Below are 26,968 nucleotides of genomic sequence, written 5' to 3' on the forward strand. Positions count from 1 at the left end.
GGACTCTCATGAGGAGCCAACCAGGCCTTTAAATATTTCTGTTGCAGGACCTTCGGACAATGCTCCTTCGGATGGGTCCAGAGCCGCTGTGCAGGTACCGGCTTCCGAAGGGGTTTTCAGGCCTACTCAGCTACTAATAAAGGCAAAGCCAAAGACAAAGGCAAAGACTCCTTCAAAATCAAAGACTTCTACACAGGCTTCTTCTGAACCGGCTCCCAAGTCACAGAAGCAGTTACTCAATATGGCGGAGGATTTGATTACTATGATTAGGGGCTCTCATCCCCCTCCAGACAAAAGGCCAAGGCAGGATATTTCTTATGATTCCTCTGATCAGGCTTTTGTTTCTTCAGTTTCTTCTTCTGATCAGGAATATTCTTTCCCTCCTTATGAGGATTCTGATGCTGAAGAATCCATTCCTTCAGCTTCTCCCCCTGAGGATTTCTCTTTTGGGGAAACTTTGCATGAAATGAGGGAACATTTCCACTGGGAAGGACAGGAGTATTCAGAATCCAAGAAAAGGTTGAGGGAATTTCTTCTTCTTCCCCAACATAGACCCCTGGCTATCCCTCCTGTTTTGGATATTGTGGATGATGCCTTTTCTGAGGCTAACTTAACCCCTGACTCTTTTCCTCCTGCTCCTGTGAAACCTGATAGGTATTACAGGGTTCCTGATTCCCATCAGTTTTTATACAAGAACCCTTCTGCTGACACTGAAACCATTTCCCAAGGTCCTAAGGGAGCTAAGACCACTTCTGCCAAAAATCCTACTCCTACTGAAAAGGATTCTCGATCCTTAGAAAGATGGGGCAAAAAAGTGTACACTTCTGCTACTTTGTCCATTAGGGCTTTAAACTGTCAGTTTCATATGTTTAAATACCAGCAATTTCTATTGTCTGTCTTAAAACAAAAGCTTACTTCCATTTCTGCCTGTGCAGAGGATAAGGAATTACATGATTTATTGCATGCCACTGAACAGGTTGGGAAGCATGGTTTACACTGTGGATTTGATGCCTTGGAGGCTTCTTGTAGGGCTGCCTCTGGCACAGTCATTAGGAGGCATGCATGGCTAAAGGAACAAAATTTACCTGAACAGGTAAAGGCAAAATTATTGGATGCTCCTGTTCAGCCTAATGTTTTGTTTGGATCAAAAGCTGAAGAGGTGATTAAAAAGATGGAGGATAAGGCGAAATCAATGCAAACAGTTAAAGATTTCTTACAAGTACAGCCTCCTAGATTTAGCAGGAATTGGCCTTGAAAAATTGGTCCTTTCCCACTTCAACAGGCCTCAGAGGGGTAGATATAGACGTTCCAGAGGAAGGCCTCAATCACAAGCTGCTTATAGACCAAGACAGTGGACTGCTTCCACCCCTAGGGGAGGAGAGGACAGGTCACAATCTCAAAGGAAACAAACTCAATGACTCCTCTGTGGGGCTACAGGAATTTCTTCCCGAAGCCCCTCAGAGGAAAACTCTCTCTTTTATCAAAATTGGACTCAAATAACCCAAGACAAATGGGTTTTGGATGTGGTTTTAAGAGGTTACAAATTCCATTTTCATACCTTGCCAAGGCCAAACGGATGACCAGACCTTCCAAAACATCAATGGCGGAGGCCTTAAACCAGGTGGAAGCTCTTTTTGGCTATGAATGCCATTTAACAGTTCATTAGCAATTATGTTAATTAATCAAATAACAATCAGCTTTGTATAAAAGGATGCTTTTAAACAGAATCATTATCTGATGAAGGTGGGGAGAATGCTCTCTACCGAAAAGCCATTTTAAAATTTAGTTCTGTTTGCTGTTGGTGCAGATATCGTGTTTTGGAGGTTTGATCTTGTCAGCACTTTGCCACTTGTGTGTTTTTCAACAATTTCTTCTTCTTCCCCAACATAGACCCCTGGCTATCCCTCCTGTTTTGGATATTGTGGATGATGCCTTTTCGGAGGCTAACTTAACCCCTGACTCTTTTCCTCCTGCTCCTGTGAAACCTGATAGGTATTACAGGGTTCCTGATTCCCATCAGTTTTTATACAAGAACCCTTCTGCTGACCATGAAACCATTTCCCAGGGTCCTAAGGGAGCTAAGACCACTTCTGCCAAAAATCCTACTCCTACTGAAAAGGATTCTCGATCCTTAGAAAGATGGGGCAAAAAAGTGTACACTTCTGCTACTTTGTCCATTAGGGCTTTAAACTGTCAAGTTTCATATGTTTAAATACCAGCAATTTCTATTGTCTGTCTTAAAACAAAAGCTTACTTCCATTTCTGCCTGTGCAGAGGATAAGGAATTACATGATTTATTGCATGCCACTGAACAGGTTGGGAAGCATGGTTTACACTGTGGATTTGATGCCTTGGAGGCTTCTTGTAGGGCTGCGGCCTCTGGCACAGTCATTAGGAGGCATGCATGGCTAAAGGAACAAAATTTACCTGAACAGGTAAAGGCAAAATTATTGGATGCTCCTGTTCAGCCTAATGTTTTGTTTGGATCAAAAGCTGAAGAGGTGATTAAAAAGATGGAGGATAAGGCGAAATCAATGCAAACAGTTAAAGATTTCTTACAAGTACAGCCTCCTAGATTTAGCAGGAATTGGCCTTCGAAAAATTGGTCCTTTCCCACTTCAGACAGGCCTCAGTGGGGTAGATATAGACGTTCCAGAGGAAGGCCTCAATCACAAGCTGCTTATAGACCAAGACAGTGGACTGCTTTCACCCCTAGGGGAGGAAAGGACAGGTCACAATCTCAAAGGAAACAAACTCAATGACTCCCTCTGTGGGGCTACAGGAATTTCTTCCCCAGAAGCCCCCCTCAGAGGAAAACTCTCTCTTTTTTATCAAAATTGGACTCAAATAACCCAAGACAAATGGGTTTTGGATGTGGTTTTAAGAGGTTACAAATTCCATTTTCATACCTTGCCAAGGCCAAACGGATGACCAGACCTTCCAAAACATCAATGGACGGAGGCCTTAAACCAGGTGGAAGCTCTTTTGGCTATGAATGCCATAGAACTGGTTCCTCTTTCAGAGAGGGGAAAAGGGTTTTATTCAAGGCTCTTTCTAGTCCCAAGGAAGCAAAACTCATGGAGACCCATTCTGGATCTGTCGGTCTTGAACACCTTTCTAGAGATTCCAAAATTCAAGATGCTTACTCTACAGCAGCTACTTCCAATGCTGTCCAAAAATGCATGGATGGTAACTTTGGATTTAAAGGAGGCATATTTACACATTCCCATCAGGCAGGATCGCAGAAAATACCTCAGGTTCATAGCCGGATCGAGGCACTTTCAATTCTCTGCGCTGCCCTTTGGATTATCTACTGCGCCCAGGGTCTTCACCAAATGCCTGGCTCCAGTAGTAGCTTACTGCAGACTCAAGGGAATTCTAATTTACCCTTATCTGGACGATTGTCTAATTCAGGCAGACAGCAAGGATGTCTTACTCCAGCATCTAGGATTTGTACAGAATCTCCTCAAGTTCCTGGGATTCTCTGTAAACATAAAAAAGTCCAATTTGACACCATCACAACAGATAACTTTTCTGGGTGCTCTTCTAAACACCACAACCCAGATGGCATTTCTGACATCCGAAAAACAATTTCAGCTGGCTTCAACTTTCAAAACCTTGGCAATTTTAACTCGGCTATCTGCAAGGAAATTCCTGCAGGCTTTGGGTTACATGGCCTCCTGCATCCTTCTCGTACCATATGCAAGACTACACATGAGAAAAATACAGTGGTACCTAAAAAGTGTATGGTCTCAGCATTGCCACAGTTTAGACATTCTGATCTCCGTCCTTCCTTGCCTTCAAAAGGAATTTCTTTGGTGGTCCAGGGCATGTGCTCTAAACAAAGGGAAACCCTTCCGTCTGCCTCCTGCCACTCAGATTCTAACCATGGACGCCTCGGATTACGCTTGGGGAGCCCATTTTCAGGGCAACTGTCTGCAGGGCCTTTGGACAAAGGATCAGAAGCACCTGCATATCAATTTAAAGGAAATGTTAGCCGTTCAGAAAGCTCTATTGGCCTTCAGGAATCTTTTACAACCAGGACAACTACTAATATGGACAGACAACACCACAGTTATGTGGTACATAAACAAGCATGGGGGATCTCATTCCTACCCCCTTTGCAGACTAGCCATGGATCTATGGAACACAGCTCTAGCTTGCAATCTGGATCTTCAAGCTCAGTTTCTACCAGGGAAACAAAACTTCCTGGCGGACAGTCTGAGCAGAAACCTTTCGGATCCACACGAGTGGATGCTGGACACCAAAATATTCAGGATGATGACAGCAGTCTGGGGATGTCCTCACATAGACCTCTTTGCATCCCATCTCAATCATCAGCTACAGACTTTTTGCACCAGGATTTTCCACACACAAGCTTGGAGAGTGGATGCCCTGTCATTCAGTTGGAGGAACCTCTCGGGATATGCCTTTCCTCCTCTCCCTCTTCTTCCACGGGTTTTATTGACGATAAAACAGGACAAGCCCAAGATGATCATCTTGCTGGCTCCAAATTGGCCTCGGCAGTTTTGGTATCCAACTCTAAAAAACCTATGCCTGGAGCCCCCTTGGATTTTACCTCAGTCTCCGAACCTTCTGTCCCAACATCAGGGTCAGGTTCTTCACTCTCATGTCAGAACTCTCAGCCTGGCGGCCTGGTTATTCCAAGGCCTTTGATTTCTTCTTTACTGCCCAAGCAGGTTTTGGATGTCATTTTAGAAGCCAGACGTCCTAGCACTAGAAAATCTTATGCAGGAAAATGGAAAAGCTTTTGTTCCTGGATGCAGGCTCAGGATTCTGATCCTCTTCTTCCTAACATTACTTTAATTTTACTTTACCTGACAGATCTCTTACATAAGGGTCTCTCTTTCTCTTCCATTAAGATACATGCCTCTGCTATTTCTGCTCATTATAATACAGACCCTCCCATCTTTTCCCACCAGCTCATGAGACAGTTTCTCAGTGGAGCTAAGAACTAAAGACCTCCTAGATCTCCTCCTATTCCTGCTTGGGATCTCAACTATGTTTTGGAAAAACTGACCTTGTCTCCTTTTGAGCCTGCTGCCTCTTCTGATATCAAGTTTTTATCTTGGAAAACAGCTATCCTGTTAGCTCTAACCTCTGCCAGGAGAGTTTCAGAGTTACAAGCTCTTATGGCTGTGGAACCTTATATTATTTTTCATCAAGACAGGGTATCTTTGAGGACTAATCTTACCTTCATGCCTAAGGTGGTTTCCAAAGTGGCTTTAAATCAAACTATTCACTTACCAACCTTTTTCCCCACTCCTCAAAATAAAGGGGAAAGGATCTTACATTCCTTGGATGTACTAAGAACCAGAAATGCGAAAAATGTAACAAAACAACACTCAAAACCAGGATAGGTGCCACAAATGTATCCTAGGTAGCGGACTTCCAAATGAAGCGTCAGTACGGAAAAAAAGCTCAAAGAGCACTGCAGTAATAATCCACGCTGTTCTGTCTGTTGTTAGATAAAATCCGGTAATTTAATAGTAACCAAACCATAAAAACAAGAACAAAGCAAGTCTGAACTTCATCAGACTTACAACAGTGCTGCAAACATGTTCTGCTTTTGTTAATTAATTAACACAATACTCGATGGACATCCAGCCAACCAACCACTTGTAGGTAAATTGGGTCAAAAAAACAATCACCAATATGTAATGAAAAACAACAAGGGTAGTATTCTTAACAATAGTTGAGAATTAATCTAAGAATTAATAATAATGAAATAAAATTAACTTATCAGCCAAACAACTTGATAACACAAAACGACAGTGTACAGAGACCAACAGACGCTGCGCCTTGTGCTATAATATATATGAATCAACCATGTATAAAAAGTATAAAAAAATATATATAAAAAATATATATTAATGTATATAAAATTTTAGTATATAAACCTGTGTATAACAATAGGCATTAGTTCCTGCAGGGAACCCCTACCCTAAAAAACATCATATATGTTTACAAAGAGTGTATGTGTATGTATAAGAATGGATTACTCACAAAACATGTATGTATATAAATGTAAATATAAATCTCTCACTAAGGTAACCAAGTAAATGTACACATAACAGAACAAACAAATTAATGTGTATGGTGCCCTAAATGAAAAAATTATACCATAGTGAAGTATCCCTACCTTAGTAAACTGTTCAATTTAAGGACACACATAATTGAGCAATATTCATTAAGGCCAGGCACTCTATGTGCTGCTAAACGTAACTGCCAACATAGTTCTTTCTTTTCTAACTGTAACTTAAGAAAATTTTCATTGACAAGATTAGTGTTGTCAGTCGCAACTTGGTCAATGGCCATGAAGTCAAACACATGGCCTGCATTCTGGTTACAGTGTTTTGCAAGGGCATTTTCATCCTTGCTGTTGTTAATCGCATAGCCATGTTCATATACCCTATCTCTCAGACGCCTGTCTGTCTTTCCTATATAAAATGCGGGGCATTGTTTGCACTGTGCCAAATATACTACACGTTTACTGTTACAATTGTAACGTTTCCAAACTCTGAAGGTACCATGACCTACTGTAAATGAGTCGGAAGTGTTGATGTGTGTGCACTGCCTACATGCCCCGCATTTTCAATTATGATTTTAGGTCCTACAGGCTTTCTTTCGAGAAGGTCTTTCATATTACTACCCCTCTTGAAGGTGATAGTAGGTCCAAATCTAAAAATTTTTGTTGAATCTTTCTCTAAAGATAAACAAAACCAATATTTCCTCACCACCTTAGAAATCTCAGGGGCCTCTGGGCAATAGGTGAAAACAAATGAGTTTGTGTAATTAATGTGCCTACCTAATGTCTCAACTACAGTGACCTCAGGGCTGTTAACAACATTAGGACTTTGAATAACAAGTCCTGTTTCGTTATGTCCATTTGGTTGGCCAACTCTATTCTGAATCCCCAATATTGCTTCGTACACCCTGTGTTCTCTTTTTGAAATGACTTCACTAAAGATGTTTTCCAGAAATGAACCTGGGTATCCTCGATGCCGAAACATCTGGTACAAAGTGTCACATTCTTTAGTGAAGTCCTCTTCAAGTGTGGTCATCCTGGCTATCCTTACCAATTGGCCTTTTACCACTGATTTCTTTTGGTGGTGAGGATGAGAACTTGAAAAATGCAAGTATGTGTTTGAAAATGTGCTTTTTCTATGTATTTTAGATATATATTGGTCCTGGTTTTTACTTAAGAGAATATCCAAAAAACAGATGTCATTTACTCGAAAGTTCATGGTACTCTTTGTAAACATATATGATGTTTTTTAGGGTAGGGGTTCCCTGCAGGAACTAATGCCTATTGTTATACACAGGTTTATATACTAAAATTTTATATACATTAATATATATTTTTTTATATATTTTTTTATACTTTTTATACATGGTTGATTCATATATATTATAGCACAAGGCGCAGCGTCTGTTGGTCTCTGTACACTGTCGTTTTGTGTTATCAAGTTGTTTGGCTGATAAGTTAATTTTATTTCATTATTATTAATTCTTAGATTAATTCTCAACTATTGTTAAGAATACTACCCTTGTTGTTTTTCATTACATATTGGTGATTGTTTTTTTGACCCAATTTACCTACAAGTGGTTGGTTGGCTGGATGTCCATCGAGTATTGTGTTAATTAATTAACAAAAGTATTTAAGCAGAACATGTTTGCAGCACTGTTGTAAGTCTGATGAAGTTCAGGCAGTGTACTGAACGAAAAACGCATTTGAGCCGCTTACGTTACTTGCTTTGTTCTTGTTTTTATGGTTTGGTTACTATTAAATTACCGGATTTTATCTAACAACAGACAGAACAGCGTGGATTATTACTGCAGTGCTCTTTGAGCTTTTTTTCCGTACTGACGCTTCATTTGGAAGTCCGCTACCTAGGATACATTTGTGGCACCTATCCTGGTTTTGAGTATTCCTTGGATGTACACAGACAACTACGTTTTTACCTGAACAGAACCAAGGACATCAGAAAATCAGAACAATTGTTTGTTTCTTATGCTTCAAGTTCCCAAGGTAAAGCCATTTCAAAACAGGCCATTTCTAAATGGATTGCTCATGGAATCAGATTTTGTTATTCACACCATGGAAAGCAAATCCCAGGAAGTATACGGACTCATTCCACCAGAGCTGCTGCCACTTCTGCGGCCTTCCTCAGGGGAGTTCCTACCAAGGACATTTTGGAAGCTGCAACTTGGAGTTCAGTGCATACTTTTTCTAAGCACTACAATCTACCTCTCTACTCTAAGTCTAGGGCGGGCTTTGTCTCTGCAGTTCTGCAGGGCCTTTTAGCCTCCCCTTCTTCTTTGACCACCTCCCTTTCCTTCAGCTTTGGGATTCTACCCTACAGTCATGACTGCAACAGTGAAACACGATGAACATAGTACAGTTGTGTACACCTACCATAAATGTAGATGTTCGAGTGTCTTCACTGTTGCAATCGGGGTTCTCCCTCCTGTCCCCTCTTATTTTTACTTTTGTGTATCTCTTTTTCCCACCATTCTTCTGAGGTGTATTTGCAATGGTTATGGGACCTTTTTTCATTTTGGGACTCCTGACATCTGGGGCAAGAAAAACTGGAGAAGATGGCGTCGGCTGTCAGCTTTATACTCCTGGCGCTCTGACATCAGGGAGCATGGTTGAACAGCCGACGCCGGACCCAGACTTTGGGATTCTGGCCGACCGAGGGCTGCCTGCCGGCAGGGGAGAACCCTACAGTCATGACTGCAACAGTGAAGACACTCGAACATCTACATTCATGGTAGGTGTACACAACTGTACTTTCTCTGCACTGCCCTTTGGATTATGTACTGTGCCCAGGGTATTCACAAAGTGCCTAGCTCCAGTCATTGCATTTTGCAGGCAAAGAAATATCCAAGTATACCCATACCTGGACAATTGTCTAATTCAGGCAGAAAGCCAAGACATACTTCTGAATCATCTGGCATTTGTATAAAAAGTGTTAACTTGTCTGGGGTACACCATAAATGAAAAGAAATCACATGTGGTACCCTGTCAACAAATTATATTCCTGGGAGCAAGCTTGAACACAACTTCCCAGATGGCTTTCCTCAAGCCAGAGAAACAAATTGATTTGACAACTTACTTCAAACTAGTGGCCACAAAAATCCTGCTATCTGCAAAGCAAATACTGTAAGCCTTGGGGTTCATGGCCTCGTGCATTCTACTAATCCCATATGCAATACTGCATATGAGGAAACTACAGTGGTATCTAAAAAGCCTATGGTGTCAACATTCTCAGGATCTAGAAGCAATGATTCCTATCATACCTTGCCTACGGTTAGAATTCCTTTGGTGGGCAGAGGCCTGCCATCAAAACAAGGGACCACCATTCACTCTACCCCCTGCCACCCAAACCCTAACAACAGATGCATCAGACTATGCATGGGGGGCTCACCTGGCAGGGAAGTGCATTCAGGGCAAATGGAACCCCAGTTAAATGCACCTGCATATCAATCAAAAAGAAATGTTAGCTGTACAGAATGCTCTGACAGACTTCAAGGACCACATTCTTCCAGGACAATTAATGGTAAAGACGGTCAACAACACTGTTATGTGGTACATAAACAAGCAGGGGGGTACCCATTCTTACCCCCTCTGCAGACTAGCCATGGCTCTGTGGAACACAGCTTTGAGCTACCAAGTGCATCTACAGGCTCAATTCCTGCCAGGAAAACTCAATACACTGGCAGACCAACTAAGCAGAAATCTCATGGACCCAACACGAGTGGAAACTGGAACCACAGACTTTCAAAATGTTGATCAACAAATGGGGGAGCCCAGATATAGACCTGTTTGCCTCTCCCCAGAACTACCAATTGGACAAATTCTGCACAAGGACTCCTCCCAGACAAGCTTGGAAAGTGGATGCTCTGTCCTTCAGCTGGAACAATCTATCAGTTTATGCCTTTCCTCCTTTGCCTCTCCTCTCCGAAGTACTACTAAAGATCAAACAGGACAAACAAAGGATTATATTGATTGCACCAGACTGACCTTGTCAGCACTGGTGTACCCCCTCTTGTGCAGTGTGTTACAGCTGGCCCCATGGCACCTGCCTCAGACCCCTACCCTGCTGTCTCAGCAGGAGAGCCAGATTCTGCACCCCCAGCTTCAAACCCTGAACCTGGCAGTCTGGCTAATTGCCTAATCTCTCCATTACCATCCCTCAGTAAACAAGTGATGGATGTCATTTTTGAGGCAAGGAGGCCTAGTACTAGAAAATCTTATGCTGAAAAATGGAAAAGATTCTGTGCCTGGAACCAAACTCAAGGGATGGCACAGCAGCGCCCAATTTACCTCAGATTCTTCAATACTTAACTGAGATGCTTCACAAGGACCTTTCCTTTTCCTCCATCAAAATTCACGCCTCAGCCATTTCAGCTCATTACAAAACAGAACCACCCCTCTTCTCATCCACTGCTCAAGCAGTTCCTCAGAGGGGGCCAAAAAACTTAAGACCATGCAGGAGAGCCCCAACTCCAGCCTGGGACCTTAACTTTGTATTGGAAAAGCTCACTCTTCCTCCTTTTGAGTCAGCTGCAACTGCAGAGTTAAAATTCTTTTCTTGGAAAACAGCTTTCCTTTTAGCAATCACTTCAGTAAGAAGGGTATCTGAATTACAGGCCCTTATGGCTGTGGAGCCTTTCATCATCTTTCATGCAGACAGGGTGTCCCTTAAGACCAATCCCTCTTTCATGCCCAAGGTGGTATCCAGTGTGCCTCTTAATCAGTCCATCCATTTGCCAACCTTCTTTTCTAATCTACAGAACAAAGGGGAACGGATACTGTACTCCTTAAATGTGCACAGACAACTTAGATTTTACTTGGACAGGACTAAACCTCAAAGGAAATCTGAACAGCTGCTGGTGGCATTTGCTGCAGGGGCAGAGGGGAAGGCTATTTCAAAGCAAACCATTTCTAAATGGGTAGGACATTGCATTCATTTCTGCTTAAGCACCATGAAAAACCTATCCCACAGGGGACTGGACCCCATTCAACCTTGGCTGCATCTACCTCTACAGCCTTTCTCACAGGTGCTCTTACCAGAGACATCGTAGAAGCTGCTACCTGGATTTCTGTACATACTTTCACCAGGCATTACCATTTGCCAATTTTTTCTATATCCAGAGCTGGCTTTGCCACTGCAGTCTTTCAGGGCCTTATAGTTGGTCCTAATGCTATCTAAATTCCTCCTCCCATCCTTAGATTTGGGAATCTACCCAAATTTAATGACTGCAACAGTGAAACATGAAGAACATAGTACAGTTGTGTACACTTACCATAAATGTAGATGTTTGAGTGTTTTCAGACAGCAACCGGCGCAAGACCTAAGAGTTTGATAATCAGGCCGACTGAGGACTACTGCAAGCAGATAACCCAAATGTAAAGACTGCAACAGTGAATACACTTGAACTTATACATTTATGGTAAGTGTACACAACTGTACTTTCTAGAGATGAGAGCAGGCCCTTCATGCTTCTCTTCCTCTGGGAACAATTGCAGTCCAGTCAGACAACATATCAGTAGTCTGGTACGTCAACAAGCAGGGAGGGACCAGGTCCTACCCCCTTTGTCACGAATCCATGAGAGTTTGGGACTGGGCGATTTCCACCAGTCACTTTCTAGTAGCATTGCATATTCCGGGACAGTCCAGTGTTCTAGCGGACAAGCTCAGTCGTTCTATCCTGATGCCTTACGAGTGGTCTCTGAATCCTTCAGTAGTGGAACGGATCTTTTTAGAGTGGGGTCAGCAATGCTGCGATCTCTTCGCATCTCCTTCCAACACAGTGTGCAGAGAGTTTTTCGCTCTGAACTCCCTGCTGGGGGAATACCCCAAGACTCTCTCTGGTCCTTGTTTGGCTTCCCGGTCTTCTACATGCTTACCCTCCTTTACCTCTTATTCCGAGAATTTTGCAGAATGCTCGTCAACTGGGGAGCAAAGTCATCCTCATTGCCCCCTTTTGGCAATTGTGGTTCCCTTTCCTCTGGTCTCATCTTCTAGCTCCTCCTTGGGTCTTGGATCCCAATCCGGATCTCATATCTCACCCGTTAGAGGGTCTTCACCCAAACCTGGTCAGTCTGAAGCTCACGGCTTGGCTGCTCCATTTCCTCTAATTGCTAGGACTTCTGGTTTGTCTTGTTCTGTTAAGTCTATCCTGGTGGCCGCTCTTAAAGATTCCAACAGGAAGATTTACTGTAATAAATGGAAGCGTTTTTCCATCTGGGCTTCTCAATTTGGATCCCTTCTTGGCCCCAATTCCAGCTATCATTCAATTCTTAGGAAATATTTTTCAACAAGGGGCCAGCTCATCTACAGTGAAGGTACAGCTTGCAGCCATTTCCAATTTTAATGTTGGTGAAAATATGTCTTCTTTGGCATCTTCTAGATTGTGCAAAGCCTTTTATCAAAGGTACCTTTCTCTTGCGTCCTCCAGTTAAGGACCCCATTCCTCCGTGGGACCTTACTTTGATGCTTCAAGCCCTAGTTGCTCCGCCCTTTGAACTAGCAGCAACTGTAGATCTAAAATTCCTATCCTGGAAGACAGCTTTTCTGGTCTCTATCACTTCGGCCAGGAGAGTTTCCTAACTCCAGGCATTGTCTGTTAAGGTTTCCGTACATGGTTTTTCATAAGGAACAGGGTCTCTCTTCATACTAACCCACCCTTTCTTCCCAAAGTGGCCTCTGAAGCCAATATAAATCAGACTATCAGTTTACCTGTTTTCTTTCCAAATTTCAAGAATAAAGGTGAATACAAGTTGCATTTACTGGATGTTCATACACAACTACGTTTTTACTTGCACAGAACCAAGTCCGAAAATCTGACCAGTTATTCGTGTCCTTCTGTAAACCATTTTTGGGTAAGCCCATTTCCAAGGTTACTGTTGCCAAATGGATTTCTCTCTGTATTTCTCAAGTGTACAAAGACAGGGGCTTGCTCCTTTTCGGGCAGGTTAGAGCTCATCCTACAAGGTCCATGGCCACGTCTTCAGCCTTCTGGTCCAGGGTATCCTTGGATGAAATCTGTTCTGTAGCTACTTGCTCCTCATCTCATACCTTTATTTCTCATTATAAATTGGACTTGTTATCTAGAGGACGGGCATCCTTTGGCTTCACAGTGCTTCAGAATATCCTTCTATGAGGGGCCACCCTTGGGTATAAGTAGCTGGGGACTCTGTCCCACAGGTTGAAGACCAAATGAAGTCAACTACTTCAGATAAAGAAGTTACATACTCACCATAATGTTCCATCTGAGTAGTTGTACTTCATTTCCCTTCCCCTGAACCTGCTGGCTTTGTAGGTTTTAGAGTATCCCCTTTGGGGCTTTGTTGTGGAAGTTGAATTTTGATATTTGTTGGATTGGGTTCCTTTGTTAGTGGCAGCAAACTTGGTCTGAGGGAAGGAAGGTGGTGGTGGTGTATTAAGGGTAGCGGGAGGAGCTTGGAGCTCAGAGCAGATGCTCATGAACTTGCCGGCTTGGATCCGTACCGTATCCGTATCCCACAGGTTGAAGACAAATGAAGTACAACTACTCAGATGGAACATTATGGTGAGTACATAACTTCTTTTTTTTACTTGCAGTTTCCTTTCTCCCCCCTCTCCTGAGTATTTTTCTGAACATTAATGACATGAAGTAGGGCATATGCTTTAGAATCCCCTACAAGTTTAACAAATTAAAGTCCAATATTTCCATATTTTCTTCTGTCATTTTTCACAAATATAATTATTGCTTTGTAATCCCACATTTGTCAATTTCCAAATGACTGATTTTATTCTCCAAATATTAATGACATGAATTAGGGCATATGCTTTAGAGTCACCTACAAGTTTAACAAAGTCCAAGAAAATCCAATATTTCCAGATTGTAGTGTTCCTGTTCATCTCCATCTCCCAAACCCTATATCTGCTTCCTTTCTAATGTACCCTCAATTCTTCTAGTCAACTCTTTTGCTTTTTTTCCTCTGTCAAGCATTTTTCCATTGAAACACTGGAAGAGGTTTCACTGGCACAGTTTGTCTGGGGTCTTTATTACCAGAAGAAAAAGAAGCAGAAGCTCCTTCTGTTTTACAGCTCACTTTTTGTTGGACAGACTTTTGTATTTTTCCTTAGCATATGCTTCATCAAAAGATAATTTTGCTCTTCCAGAGAACAATATTTTGAAGATAGCTGGGTACAGCAATTTCAATCTCACGCCTGCTTCTGGACATTCACTGAATAATAAAATAAATGTACTCCTCTTCTGCATTGTGTATAATGACTAGTCATTCTCCACAAGCACTCTGCTGACTCCCACTTTTAGTACTTTTTATGTCACAGTTTTGTCAGAATGAGCTCCTTCTGCTGGTAAGATTGCATCTTTACTATTAAAGGTCTAGGTTGTTTTCTCATAGCCAGGTTTGGAGCATACGCACAATATGCCCTTTCAATTAACAATTCCTGTTGTGGAATACCAGACCAGTTGCTTATTTGTGCTTTCATAAAATTAATTGTCTGTTCCTTCTAGCTTCTCGGGAACAGCAAAAAATCTTAGGTATTCCCCATGTGCTGTGCTTTGTTCTAATTCTGTTATTTTTTTAAATATCTCTTCTTGTGCAGTCTCATATTCAGCCAGCCTTTTCTTTGTTTCGACCTCTTGAGTTTTGCAGTTTTGTCACCTTATCTGAATATCTGTTTAAAGCTTCTTCCATTCTTTTCAGCCTTTTATTGTCTGAGTTGATATATTCCATCAGTGTTTCATTTATTTTAGTCAGGTCTGTGTGCAGTTGCCTTATACTTTCCCCTAGGTTACTGTAAGTCATGTCTGGAGCTTGAAATGCTTTTTGCTGAACAGCTGCAGTACTTTTCCCAGTCAGTGTTTTTTAATCACCTTTTGTAACTGATTTTCCTTCAAATCCTCTGCTTTTCTTTTTTGCTGGCAACCAGGCAATGCACTTACCAGCCAGTTCTTGAAATTTACCCAGAAACCTGGGTCCATTGACATTAGGAGAGCTAGAATTAAGCTGTTACACAGTGTGCAGCCATCTTGGAAGTCCTCAGAATCTGAGCAACTTTTTGTTTCTTTTCATGCCAAGAATTTGGGTATAGATGTTTCTGAGCAAACCATCCTCCTGGATTTCTAAGACAATTTGTTTTTATTTTCTTAGTAAACAGGTTCCATCTTCAGTTCATGCTCATACTACCAGGTCATAGCCTTTTCTGGTGTTTTTTTTTCAAGGGTTTGTATGCTAGATCCATTTTGGAAGCTGCTAATTGGTCTTCTGTACATACTTTTTCATAAACATCACAAGTTAGAGGAGGTTTCTAGGGGAAGAGCTGGATTTTCCAGGGCCATCCTACATTTTCAAGAGCTCTTCTGTTGTTTCCTCCTCCCATGCTTTTCAGTAGCTTTGAAGTCTTCCTTTCATAAGGAATACTGTAACAATGATAAGGAATGACATTGTACAGTTGTGTAAGAACTTACCATAACAGTAGGTGTTCTGTTGCAGTATTCTGCCCCTCCTTCCTTCCCCCTCTCTGTTCTTTTTTCTTGCTATCTAGCTGAGGGGTCCTTCTTTCTTCCCTTTCTGGATACACGTGGTCTTTTTTTTCTGTTTCTGCTCCTCTTGGGTTGCTCTGATTCTCCTGTGGCACTTCAGTTCTGTGTATTAGGCACCAGTATGTCACTTAATATACCTTATGCCCTGGTAGTAGGACAATATGTCTGACATATGGCACCTGGAAGGGACTAAGGCTTTGGTATGCTTGCCTGGACATATGACTATCCTTGGTAATGTATCCTTTTCATAAGGAATACTGCAACGGTGAAAAGCAGAACTACTACTATTATGATAACTTCTTAAACAATTGTACATTCCTTTTGGATGCTGTCTTGGGTTGAATAAGCACTTTGTAGTCAATATGCGCAGTAATAGATGAAGATTAGAAAAACTGAGTAGACCCAATCCCAAAGTAGCCAAGTGTCACATTGACATTGCTGATTTAAATTTGCGTTCTTATATCAAGGGTTAGCTGATCAACTTTAAACAGTATTTTTTTCTGTAAAATAAATAGTGAAAGAAAAGTATTGAACTACAAGCAGCCTTGTTGTAAGGAATAATAAATACTGTTATTGCATAACACATGAGAAGACTAGAGTTATGTGCATAAAAATGAACATGAACACTGTAGAGCATATAACATGCATGCGCATACACTCACTCACACAAGCACATACATGACAGTTTTTTATTAATTTTTTTTTAGGTATCACAAGAGTAATCCATGTTTTCTCTTGCAGCTTGACACCAGTTTGCTTTCCAACTGTTTACCTGAAGTAACAAGAATGGCTAGAAAATTCACTCATATTTCCACACTTCTGCAGGTAAAGAAGACTTAAGCATGGCTTACTAAAAGTTAGAAATACTGCCGAGTTGTCTACCACTCTGCCTTTGTTATCCAAATAGTGTTGTGCAGTAATTTTATTCAACTACATTATTGGTTCAGCGCATTTTAATGCGTCTACCTAACCTGTTTTGGTTTAGTTATGCTAGATGAGTTTTACTATTTTTGTGTGTTCATAATTTTGCTGCATCTCCAGGTAAAATAGGCTCTAGTTTAAATCAGCATTTAGCTACACAGAGATGAGTGACAATAATATCCCAAGTCTTAATAGTTTACTTAGCCTTTGTAGCACTTCCAGAATGCATATATATATATATATATATATATATATATATATATATATATATATATATATATATATATATATAGTATATATATATATATATATATATATATATATATATATATATATATATATATATATATATATATATATATATATATATATATATATATATATACCAAAGTGATTAAGGAAGACACAGTGGATTTTTAATAGCTGTCTAGAAGAAAAAAAACATTTAAACTTACAATCATTGGTGGAACTTACAGAGCTGATTTACTATGGATTAATGGCAAGTTATTCATACCTTAACATTTTAAAGACATGATCACCCTTAAATCTGAAACACTTATTATTTTCCTATTTGTCATGTAAAATTTAGAGAGAGAGAGATATACACACACACACACACACACACACACACACACACACACACACACACACACACACACACACACACACACACACACACACACTGTTATGTACCAGTGCCTTACAAAGCCCTCCGAGGAAGAGATGAGAAGAAATTAGGAACCAGCATTCCCTTTTAGAAGTGGGAAATGATAGGACAAAACTTTTGTGGAAGAGCATTAGATCCTTCTGGTGGAGATTTTACTTGTAGAAGCTGTGAGCCTTTGTTGCAGAATCTAACCTATTAAAGTACTTTACGGAAGCCGTGCCTTAAGTATATGCCATGGAGGCTGCCTGGAGAATGAAGTCATGCAGTCACATTTACTTTATCATTTCCTACTTTGTACAGATGTTTTGATAAATGTGGGTGCTGGAATAAAATACATACTTAATTTAGGCTCCCCTGTCTTGTTATCCATATTCCCACTGCTGCTGACCTTCTACCCTTTCCGCGTGAACTCTGTTTCCTGTCCTGTGGGCTGTTGAAATCCTGCCATACCACTTATGAGAGGTGGGTCCCCTTCTTTATTCAGGGCTAGGGGCCAGGAAGTGTGCATCATTTATCCAACCAACAGCTAGGATATAAGGTATAAATGGCTTGGAGAAACCATAATTAAGGCAGCTCATGCATGTGACTTCACTTACATCACCACCCAAGGTGGCAATCGTCTTCTAGCACCACTTTGCCAAACAGACAGTAGCCTGCTTCATAAGCAAGTTATAGCTACTGGCCTTCATTTGGAGGTTCCTGGTTATGAGCAGAAACCCCTTCCCACTTGACAGATGGACATCCTGGTGCTGGTCTCTCCTTCGTACCCTCCCACCCAGCTCCATCAGTTCAGTGTCTCAACTGCTACATGAACTAGGACACTTGAGTAGGAGTAATGGCTTACATCACTGTTTCCTATATATTTCTGATCCGACTAAGTTACCTTTCATTCCAAAATAAGACAGAGTCTATTCATAGTGTAAGCTATATGTTATTACTTCTTAGTGTCCTAGAACCTGGCACAATTAACTAGAGCACATACATGCCCCTTCATTTACCGGGGAGTTTTGGGAGGTTGTATGTTATAGTACAGGAAATACTTTAGCAGCATTATCTGGGTCCTCTAGAAGTGTTTGCATTAGTGGATGTTTTTGATTCTGCACAATAAATATTTTATCATTTTGCACATGTACACTTGCTGACCATCAGCTTACAGTTAGTCACAAGGTTTTAAGTCCTTAACCTTCATCATCTCTACAGCTGCTATTTCTTATACTCTGCTGAAGTGTGGATAGCAGGAGGACCTGTCCCATTTTATGCATATTTACTACCACATACATGCATTGCCTTGGCTATAGTGCAGTGCATTGCTTTGCACTGCATTGGTTTGCACTTCCTGATGTTTCTACCAGATTGCTATGGAGCTGCCAGTGTGATGGGTCTATTGTCCTTCCTCCTGCCAGGATGAGTAAGCCAGCATCAATAGGTCATTCCAACCCTCCCTGGCTGACTGTTCTTTCTCCCAGGTTGCTGATCAGTCCTGGGAGATACAGGTTGCAGTCCAGGCTTTGTTTTTTTTTTTTTTTTTTGTGCTGTTGAGCTGGCTGTAAAATATATTTTATTTGTACTTTGACTTCCCCTTTGATGACTTACTCATTCTGTATGATGTTGTTACAAGCCTTTCAGTTTGTTTAATAACTAAAAGATTAGCATAATTATCAGATTAGATAAGTGAAGAATTGCCATACAGGAAGGTGGAGAATGAAGGCAGAGAATGTAGTATGTTATTTGTCTATCTTCTGTTAATTGTACATTATTGGGTGTCATTGAGGTTGCTGATAGTAGACTGATCTTCCACAGAGAAAACATTTTTGGTAACTATTGGGTATTTTGGAGGGTAATATTTGAAAAAGGATGTGGATCCCACTTCTTATTGGTCCTATGTTCTTTGGGATCTGTGGGAAATGGCTTACGCACAGGGATTTTTTTTTAAGTTTTTTTATTATTATCATCATCATCATCATTACTACCACTACTACTATTACTATTAATAAACACATCTATAGAAACTAAGATAAGTAACAAAATGGACATAAACATACATAAAACAAGATAAACTAAATATGCTGACAGTAATAGACTGATTACATTTTCACAATAATCAAAGTTGGAAATACAATTTTAATGGAGTCACTTAAGTCAGGCCAAGGTAAAACCCTTCCAAAGCTAGTGTGGTAGTAAGTTTCAGAGATACAGGTTTTGCTAATTGAAAAATGTAAACATTTGTCGTCTCGTGCTGTGGTCTTGGAACTGCTAGCATCTTCAGAGTAGCAGAATGCAGTTCACTTGGTAGGTGGTATGGGACAGTCACTTCTTTCAGGTAAGAGGGACCCTAATGAAGAAGGTGGAGTGCTAAAAGCATGAAGATTTTCAGTAAGATATAAAATCAGATATGCAGCCAGTGCAGTTTCTGCAGCACGGCAATGATATGTTGGTAATGATGAGTACTAGTAAGTATCCATTCTGTGGAGTTCAGTGCAGGGCACAGTCAGTTCTGGTGTCAGGAAGGGCATGGAAGTCACCAAAATAAGAAGACGTACTAAGACATGGACAGCCACAGAAAGATCTTCAGGCGTTGTGAAGTGCATAATGCTGGTGATACTCTTCACTTAGTAACAAGACAGCTCAATTATACCAAACACCTGGTCCCTGAATGTCAGCCAGTCATCAGGGATAACACCAAGATTTTGAACTTTATCTTCCCTACCAGGGATTGATATCAGCATATAGGCAGAGAAAGGATAAGGGAATCTTAAGTGAAAGACCTGCTCTGGTTGAATTTTTAGTTGAACTTGGAACAGCAGCTGATGTTAAAGGGATAATTAGTAGGGTATATAAAATATTGCATTCTAACCTACGAATCAGTTAGAGGTGGTTAGAAAATATTGGAAAGAGAGATTGAAGAAGCAATTTACAAGAGAACAATGGGGGGACATATGTATGGTTCCCAAGTATGCAACAAAGTCTAGAGGGTTTAGGATCTTTACTTGGAAGTATATACATAGATATTTGTATACCCTAAACAGACTTCAAATAATTTTTCCTTGGGTATATAGTAAATGTTGGAGGTGTGATGAGAAGAAAGAGTTAAGTGAAAACATATGTTTTGGGAGTATAATGAGTTGGCAGGTTTTAAAAATTCCCTACAGAGTACTCTTTCAGAAATATTAGTTAAGCAAATGTCTGTAAGTAAGGAAGTTATTTTTTTTTGAGTTGGGACACAGGATCCAAATTGCCTAGATACAGTAAGACCTTGTTAAGTTTAATTCTTTTGGCTGCCAAAAATTCTTACTAGAAAATGGAAATCAAAGTCTAAGCTGACTGTATTTGAAATAGAAAATTCACACCGGGGATAACTCCATTGGCTCTACTCGACAAAGGCACTGGGAACTAAGGTCGTGTGGCACGATGCCAGGTTAATCATATGGCTAGACTTGTTAAGGCCCCAGGGCCTTTAGCCTTGTACACACCTATGAACCGAAATATTGAATGTGATAAAAGAAATAAAAGGGTATCTTTAGAAAATGGAAGGTGAAAATTGTATTGAAAATTGTATAGAAATAAATGGAAACTGTGGGAGCTATGCATGCAGAATAATATTCAGGGGAAGGAGTGAGGTTTAAGGGAAGGCAGGGATTCAGCAAATTATGTAATGTTGGACTGGTGATAATTAACAAGGAAAGAAACGATCTGTGCTGTATGATGTATAGGATCATAGGTTACTAGGCTGTTGGCTCTGATACCCTTATAAGCCTAGCCAAGAATTTAGCCCATGTTTAGACAAGTCAGCACCTGATGCCTCTGTCCAGCAGGGACATGGGTGGAATCCCAGGGGTATATTTTCTGTTTCCCATCCAGTTATCCAGGTTGCGCTTAAAAAGGGGTAAAGAGGTACTCTGCTTCTTGTGGAGCGGGAGTCTATTCCATAGATGGGGGAGTTTCTGGGACACAAATCTGTCCTGCCAAGTCTTGTTGATGTCACAGACCAGGTTGAGGCCGCGCGTGCAGGTTACTCAAGTGGAGCTTGACTTGCGGATATGCGGCAGTCCCATCAAGGTGGGGTTCGTGCTTGCCTTGTATGCCAGACAGAGGTCACCTCTGAGGAGTCTGTTTGAAACTGAGTAGAGGGATAGGGTTTTAGCTGTCTGTGTGTGGTAGATATTTGAGGCCCTGGATACTCCTGGTGAGGAACCTCTGGTCTCTCCAGCTGCTGCATGTGCTTTGTGAGGTACATGCCGAAAGGGGCGTTGTACTCAATAATGGGTCTTATAAGGGAAGAATACAGGGATGTCATGACTTCCTTGTCCCTGGATGAGATACCCTTACTTATGAGCTGGGCCATGTAGCAGGCTTTCCGTACAACAGAAGCAACATGGTGGTGAAAAGTCAGGTTGCTATCAGCCTGGGTGCCCAAATTCCTCACGACTGATTGAGTGCTTAGGACATTGTTATTAATGAGATAATTTGTGGGGACGTCACTCTCCCCAAAGGGGATGGTGATGCATTTTTTGGTATTCAGCTTGAGGCCATGTTTCTGGCACCAGTCATTTGTCTGAGTGAGACCGTATTGGATGATGTCCACATCACTAGGGGGAATTGATGAGAGCACCCAGCTTGCAGTCATCTGCAAACTTGGTCAGCCATAGCCCACTGGTTTTGGCCTGCACCTCAGAAAAGTATATCCCAAATAACAGAGGCCCCAAGACCGAACCCTGGGGTATGCCGCTTGTTACAGGTCTACTGCTTGAGGTGGCTTCCCCTGTTTTGACTACATGGGTTCTATCTGTGCGCCAGTTTGCTACCCATCTGGTAACACATGGATTGATGCCTAGTGAGTTTATCTATTATGCCCGAGTAGGAAATAGTGTCAAAGGCTTTGGCCAGGTCAAGGTAAGTGGTGTGCACTGTCTTCTCTTCATCCATGGCTTTGGTAACTGTCTCAAAGAAGTTGACCAAATTTAGCAGACATGATCTCCCTTTGATTAAGCCAAACTGTGTGGGATCAAGTGTTTGGAGGCTGCCATTGTCCTTGTTAATGAGATCCATGATAATCCGTTCCATGGCCTTGCAGATCAGGCTAGTTAGGCTGATGAGTATATAATTTCCTGGATCGGTGGACACTCCACCTTTGTGTAAAGGGATGACAGTAGCTGTCCTCCACTCAGCTGGGATGAAGCCAGTACTCTGACTTTGGTCGAATAGGGTGCCTAAAGGTGCTGCAAGTTCCTGCCATGTAAATGGAAAAGAATGTTAATATGGTTTGTTTTCTTTTCTGTTAATGTATGTTTGATTATGTCTTAAGTGATAATTTAGTAAAGGTGTTTTAAAAAAGATTTTGGACTTTACATACAAACTGTAGTTATTGGCATATTTTTGCAGTTGTAGTTGCAGAGATGAGTAGCATGACACAGAAGTCTGCATGCCATTTCATCTAATTACGGCATGACCAGTGATGTTTAGTTTCCAAGTCATCTACCAAAGAAATTACATTTGTCGTACTGTCTTGATGAAAAGTGAGCTCCATTTGTGTATCATTGATGATATGGTAATACCTTTGATGGTCATCGTGTTTCACTGTTGCAGTCATTACATTTGGGTTATCCTGCTGGCAGGCTACCCGCAGTCGGCCTGAATTCCAAAGTCTTGGTCCGGCGTCGGTTGCTGTCGCCTCTTCCCTGACGTCAGTGCGCCAGAGGTATAAAAGATGCAGCCGATGCCATTTTCTTCAGTCTTTCTTGTCGCGCGATGCCCGAAGCAAAAGCAGTTCGCAAGTGCCGGTTGGCCAACTCCTGAAATTTTCAAAATTGAATTTCAGATCCGAAGTCTTTTATAAAGCTAAGTACCCCGTTGGGGAAACTTTTTTTTTGCTCCAGACCGATGTCAGAAAAAGTTAACAATTGTATTTCTTGTGGGAAGCAAATACCTCATAAGGATTTTCACTCTTACTGTATTCCTTGCCTAGGCCCTGACTACGACGTTGCTAGTTGTCAGTTTTGTGCTAGATTTAACTAACGCACTATTAAGCGTCAGTACGATTTTGCTTGTCATTACTTTGGCCGAAGGTTTAACTACATAATGCCGTTGGAACAGCCAATGACCGGAGTTCATAAAAAGCGCAGGGAAAAAGAAAAGGACAGGCATGCGAGGTCCAAAACCGATGATGAAGCCTCTTTTTGGCCAGTCGCCGGTTCTCAGTGAGGCGCTTTCGCAGCCCCTGACACCCGCTACCTCAGAGCCGCAGGCCTCCTCCGACTCCCATGTGGAGACAGCTAGGCCTCTGGATAGTCAAGGTACTGGGCCTTTGGAAACTAATCCCTCAGATGGGTCCGGAGCCGCTGAGCAGGCATCGGCTTCTGAGGGTGTTTTCAGACCTACACAGCTTTATATCAAGCCAACTTCAGCATCAAAGACAAAGACTAAAACAGTTTTAAAGATAAAGAAACAAGTACAGCACTCTCCAGGACAGACTTCCATGCCTAAGAAACAGATGCTCAAAATGGCCGAAGACCTAATCACTTTGATCAGGGGTTCCCATCCCCCTCCTGATAGGCCTTGGCAAGACACTGAATATGGTTCCTCTGAGGAGGTTTCCATTTCCTCTGACTCCTCTTCAGAACAGGGATACTCTATTCCTCCCTATGAGGATTCTGATGCTGAAGAATCTATTCCTTCAGCTTCTCCTCCTGGGGATTACTCATTTGGGGAAATCTTGCATACCATGAGGGAGCATTTCCACTGGGAGAGCCAAGAGTATTCTGATTCTAAGAAAAGGCTCGGAGACTTTCTTTTACTACCTCAGCACAGACCTCTTGCTATTCCTCCTGTTCTAGACATTTTAGATGATGTATTTTCAGAGTCATGCCTGTCTCCAGACTCTTTACCTCCTGCAACTGTTAAGCCGGACAGATAATACAGGGTTCCAGATTCTCATAAATTTCTATATAAAAACCCTGCAGCTGACCCAGAAACTATTTCACAGGGTCCCAAAGGGGTCAAGGCTGCTACTGCAAAAAAACCCTGTCCCCTCAGATAGAGATTCTAGGGCACTGGACAGATGGGGGAAAGAAGTTTACACTTCTGCTACCTTGGCTGTAAGGGTTTTAAATTGTCAATTTCATATGCTTAAATATCAGCAATATTTAATGTCTCTGTTAAAACAGAAAATGTTGACAAATTCTGAATGTGCTGAGAACAAGGAATTGCAGGATTTATTGCATGCAGCTGAACAAGTGGGAAAACATACTTTGCAATGTGGTTATGATTCACTGGAGGCCTCTTGCAGGGCCGCTGTAACAGGCTCTGTCATGCTTGGTTAAAGGAACAGACTCTGCCTGATCATGTTAAAGCAAAATTATTGGATGCTCCATTACAGCATGATACTTTGTTTGGTGTTAAGGCAGAAGAGGTGTTAAAGAAAATAGAGGATAAAGCTAAATTTATGCAGACAGTGAAGGATTTCTTACAGGTTCAGCCACCCATATTTAGCAGGAACTGGCCTTCTAAAAATTGGTCCTTTCCCGTGTCAGACAGGCCACAAAGAGGCAGATACAGACACCCTAGAGGCAGACAACAGCCCCAGGGCTCATACAGGCCCAAACAGTGGGGTGCTTGTACCTCCAAAAGCGGAGAAGACAAAACACAGCCATATAGGAAACAGTCCCAATGACTTCCCTCTGCCAATGCCAAGCATTTATCTTTTGGCAGCACCCTTGGGGGGAAAGCTAGCACTTTTTTCACAAAATTGGCACATGATTACCCAGGACAAATGGGTCTTAAATATAGTCTCTCAGGGCTACAGGTTCCACTTTCACACCCTTCCAAAGGCAAAAGTTATGCCAGACCTGCCATACAATCAATGGGCAGAGGCACAAAACCAAGTTTCATCTCTCATGGACATGAGGGCTATTCAGCCAGTGCCACGACAAGAGCAGGGACAAGGATTTTACTCGAGACTTTTCTTAGTACCAAGAAAGGACAAAGCATGGAGACCGATTCTGGACCTGTCTATTCTAAATACTTTTCTGGACCTTCCGAAATTCAAAATGTTGACTCTGCAGCAGCTTCTGCCCATGCTGGGCAAAAAGGCTTGGCTTGTAACTTTGGACCTCAAAGAGGCATACCTGCATGTCCCCATCAGACAATCTTGCAGAAGATACCTCAGATTCATAGCTGGCTCAATGCACTACCAATTCTCTGCACTGCCCTTTGGCTTATCTACTGCGCCCAGGGTCTTCACAAAATGCCTGGCACCAGTAATTGCATTTTGCAGTCAAAGAGGAATTCAAATATATCCCTACTTGGACGACTGCCTTATTCAAGCAGAGGCTAAAGACATTCTACTAAAGCATCTGGAGTTTGTAAAAAGATTACTAATTTGCCTAGGGTACACAGTAAACGAAAAGAAATCAAAACTAGTACCCTCTCAAGAAATAATATTCCTGGGTGCAAGCTTAAATACAACTGCCCAGATGGCTTATCTCACGCCAGACAAACAAAGGCAACTGACTTCTTACTTCAAAAATATGGCAACAAAGACCCAGTTATCTGCAAGAAAAATTCTGCAGGCTCTGGGCTACATGGCCTCCTGCATTCTGCTAATTCCATATGCAAGACTGCATATCAGGAAACTACAGTGGTACCTAAAAAGTGTTTGGACTCAACATTGCCACAGCCTGGAATCATTAATTTCATTAATTTCCTGCCTGCAACAGGAGTTTCGATGGTGGGCACAGGCCTGTCACCACAACAAGGGACAGCCATTCACTTTACCCACAGCCAGGCAAACACTAACAACAGATGCATCAGATTATGCCTGGGGGGCCCACATGGCAGGAAAATTTATTCAGGGCACATGGCCCCCAAACCAAAGGCATCTACTCATCAATCAAAAAGAGATGCTAACTGTACAAAATGCCCTGACAGCCTTCAAGGACCTACTTCATCCAGGACAGCTGCTGGTAAAGACGGACAACACCACAGTCATGTGGTACATAAACAAGCAGGGGGGCACACATTCCTACCCCCTCTGCAGACAAGCCATGATTTTGTGGAACATGGCATTGACTTACCAAGTACACCTGCAAGCACAATTCCTGCCAGGAAAAACAAGTGCTCTGGCAGACGAACTAAGCAGAAACCTCCTGGACCCTCACAAGTGGAAACTAGATCCACAAATCTTCAGCATAATAACATGAAAATGGGGACACTCAGGTATAGATCTTTTTGCCTCCCCTCTCAACTGCCAACTTCAGAGATTCTGCACAAGAACCTATCACAAACAAGCATGGAAAGTGGATGCTCTGTTCAGCTGGAACAACCTTACAGTATATGCCTTTCCTCCACTGCCTCACCTCCCCAAGGTACTCTTAAAGGTCAGACAAGAGAAGCCACAAATGATTCTGATTGGCCACGCCAACACTGTTACCCAATCCTAAGGAGCTTGTCCCAAGGCCCAGCCTGGACATTGCCTCAGATTCCTCATTTACTGACCCAACAAAACAATCGGATCCTGCACAGCCAACTCAGAACTCTAAATCTAGCTTCATGGCGGATACTGTAACCATTCAGAATACACCTCTCTCTAAAGCTGTTATGGATGTCATTTTGGAGGACAGGAGGCCCAGCACCAGAAAATCTCATGCAGAAAAATGGAAGAGATTCTGTGCTTGGAACCAGGCACAAGGAATTGACATGCTTTTTCCAAATATTCCTCAGATTTTACAATATCTAACTGAGATGCTGGACAAAGGCCTATCCTTCTCATCAATTAAGATCCATGCCTCTGCCATT

The 26,968-nt window shown here is 41.8% G+C and overlaps 1 protein-coding gene across 1 annotated transcript in view; it reads left to right on the forward strand.

Moving 5' to 3' along the window:
* Nucleotides 1-26,968, forward strand: part of ANAPC4 (anaphase promoting complex subunit 4) — a 1,069,940-nt gene that overhangs the window by 386,341 nt on the left and 656,631 nt on the right. Inside the window, exon 9 of the mRNA XM_044062163.1 lies at nt 16,333-16,416. Coding sequence (XP_043918098.1) covers nt 16,333-16,416 — 84 coding nt within the window. The remainder of the gene's footprint in view (nt 1-16,332; nt 16,417-26,968) is intronic.

The sequence above is a fragment of the Protopterus annectens genome, chromosome 2.part1 (assembly GCF_019279795.1).
Source record: "Protopterus annectens isolate FY-2018-M chromosome 2.part1, PAN1.0, whole genome shotgun sequence".
In the NCBI taxonomy this organism is placed as follows: Eukaryota; Metazoa; Chordata; order Ceratodontiformes; family Protopteridae; genus Protopterus; species Protopterus annectens.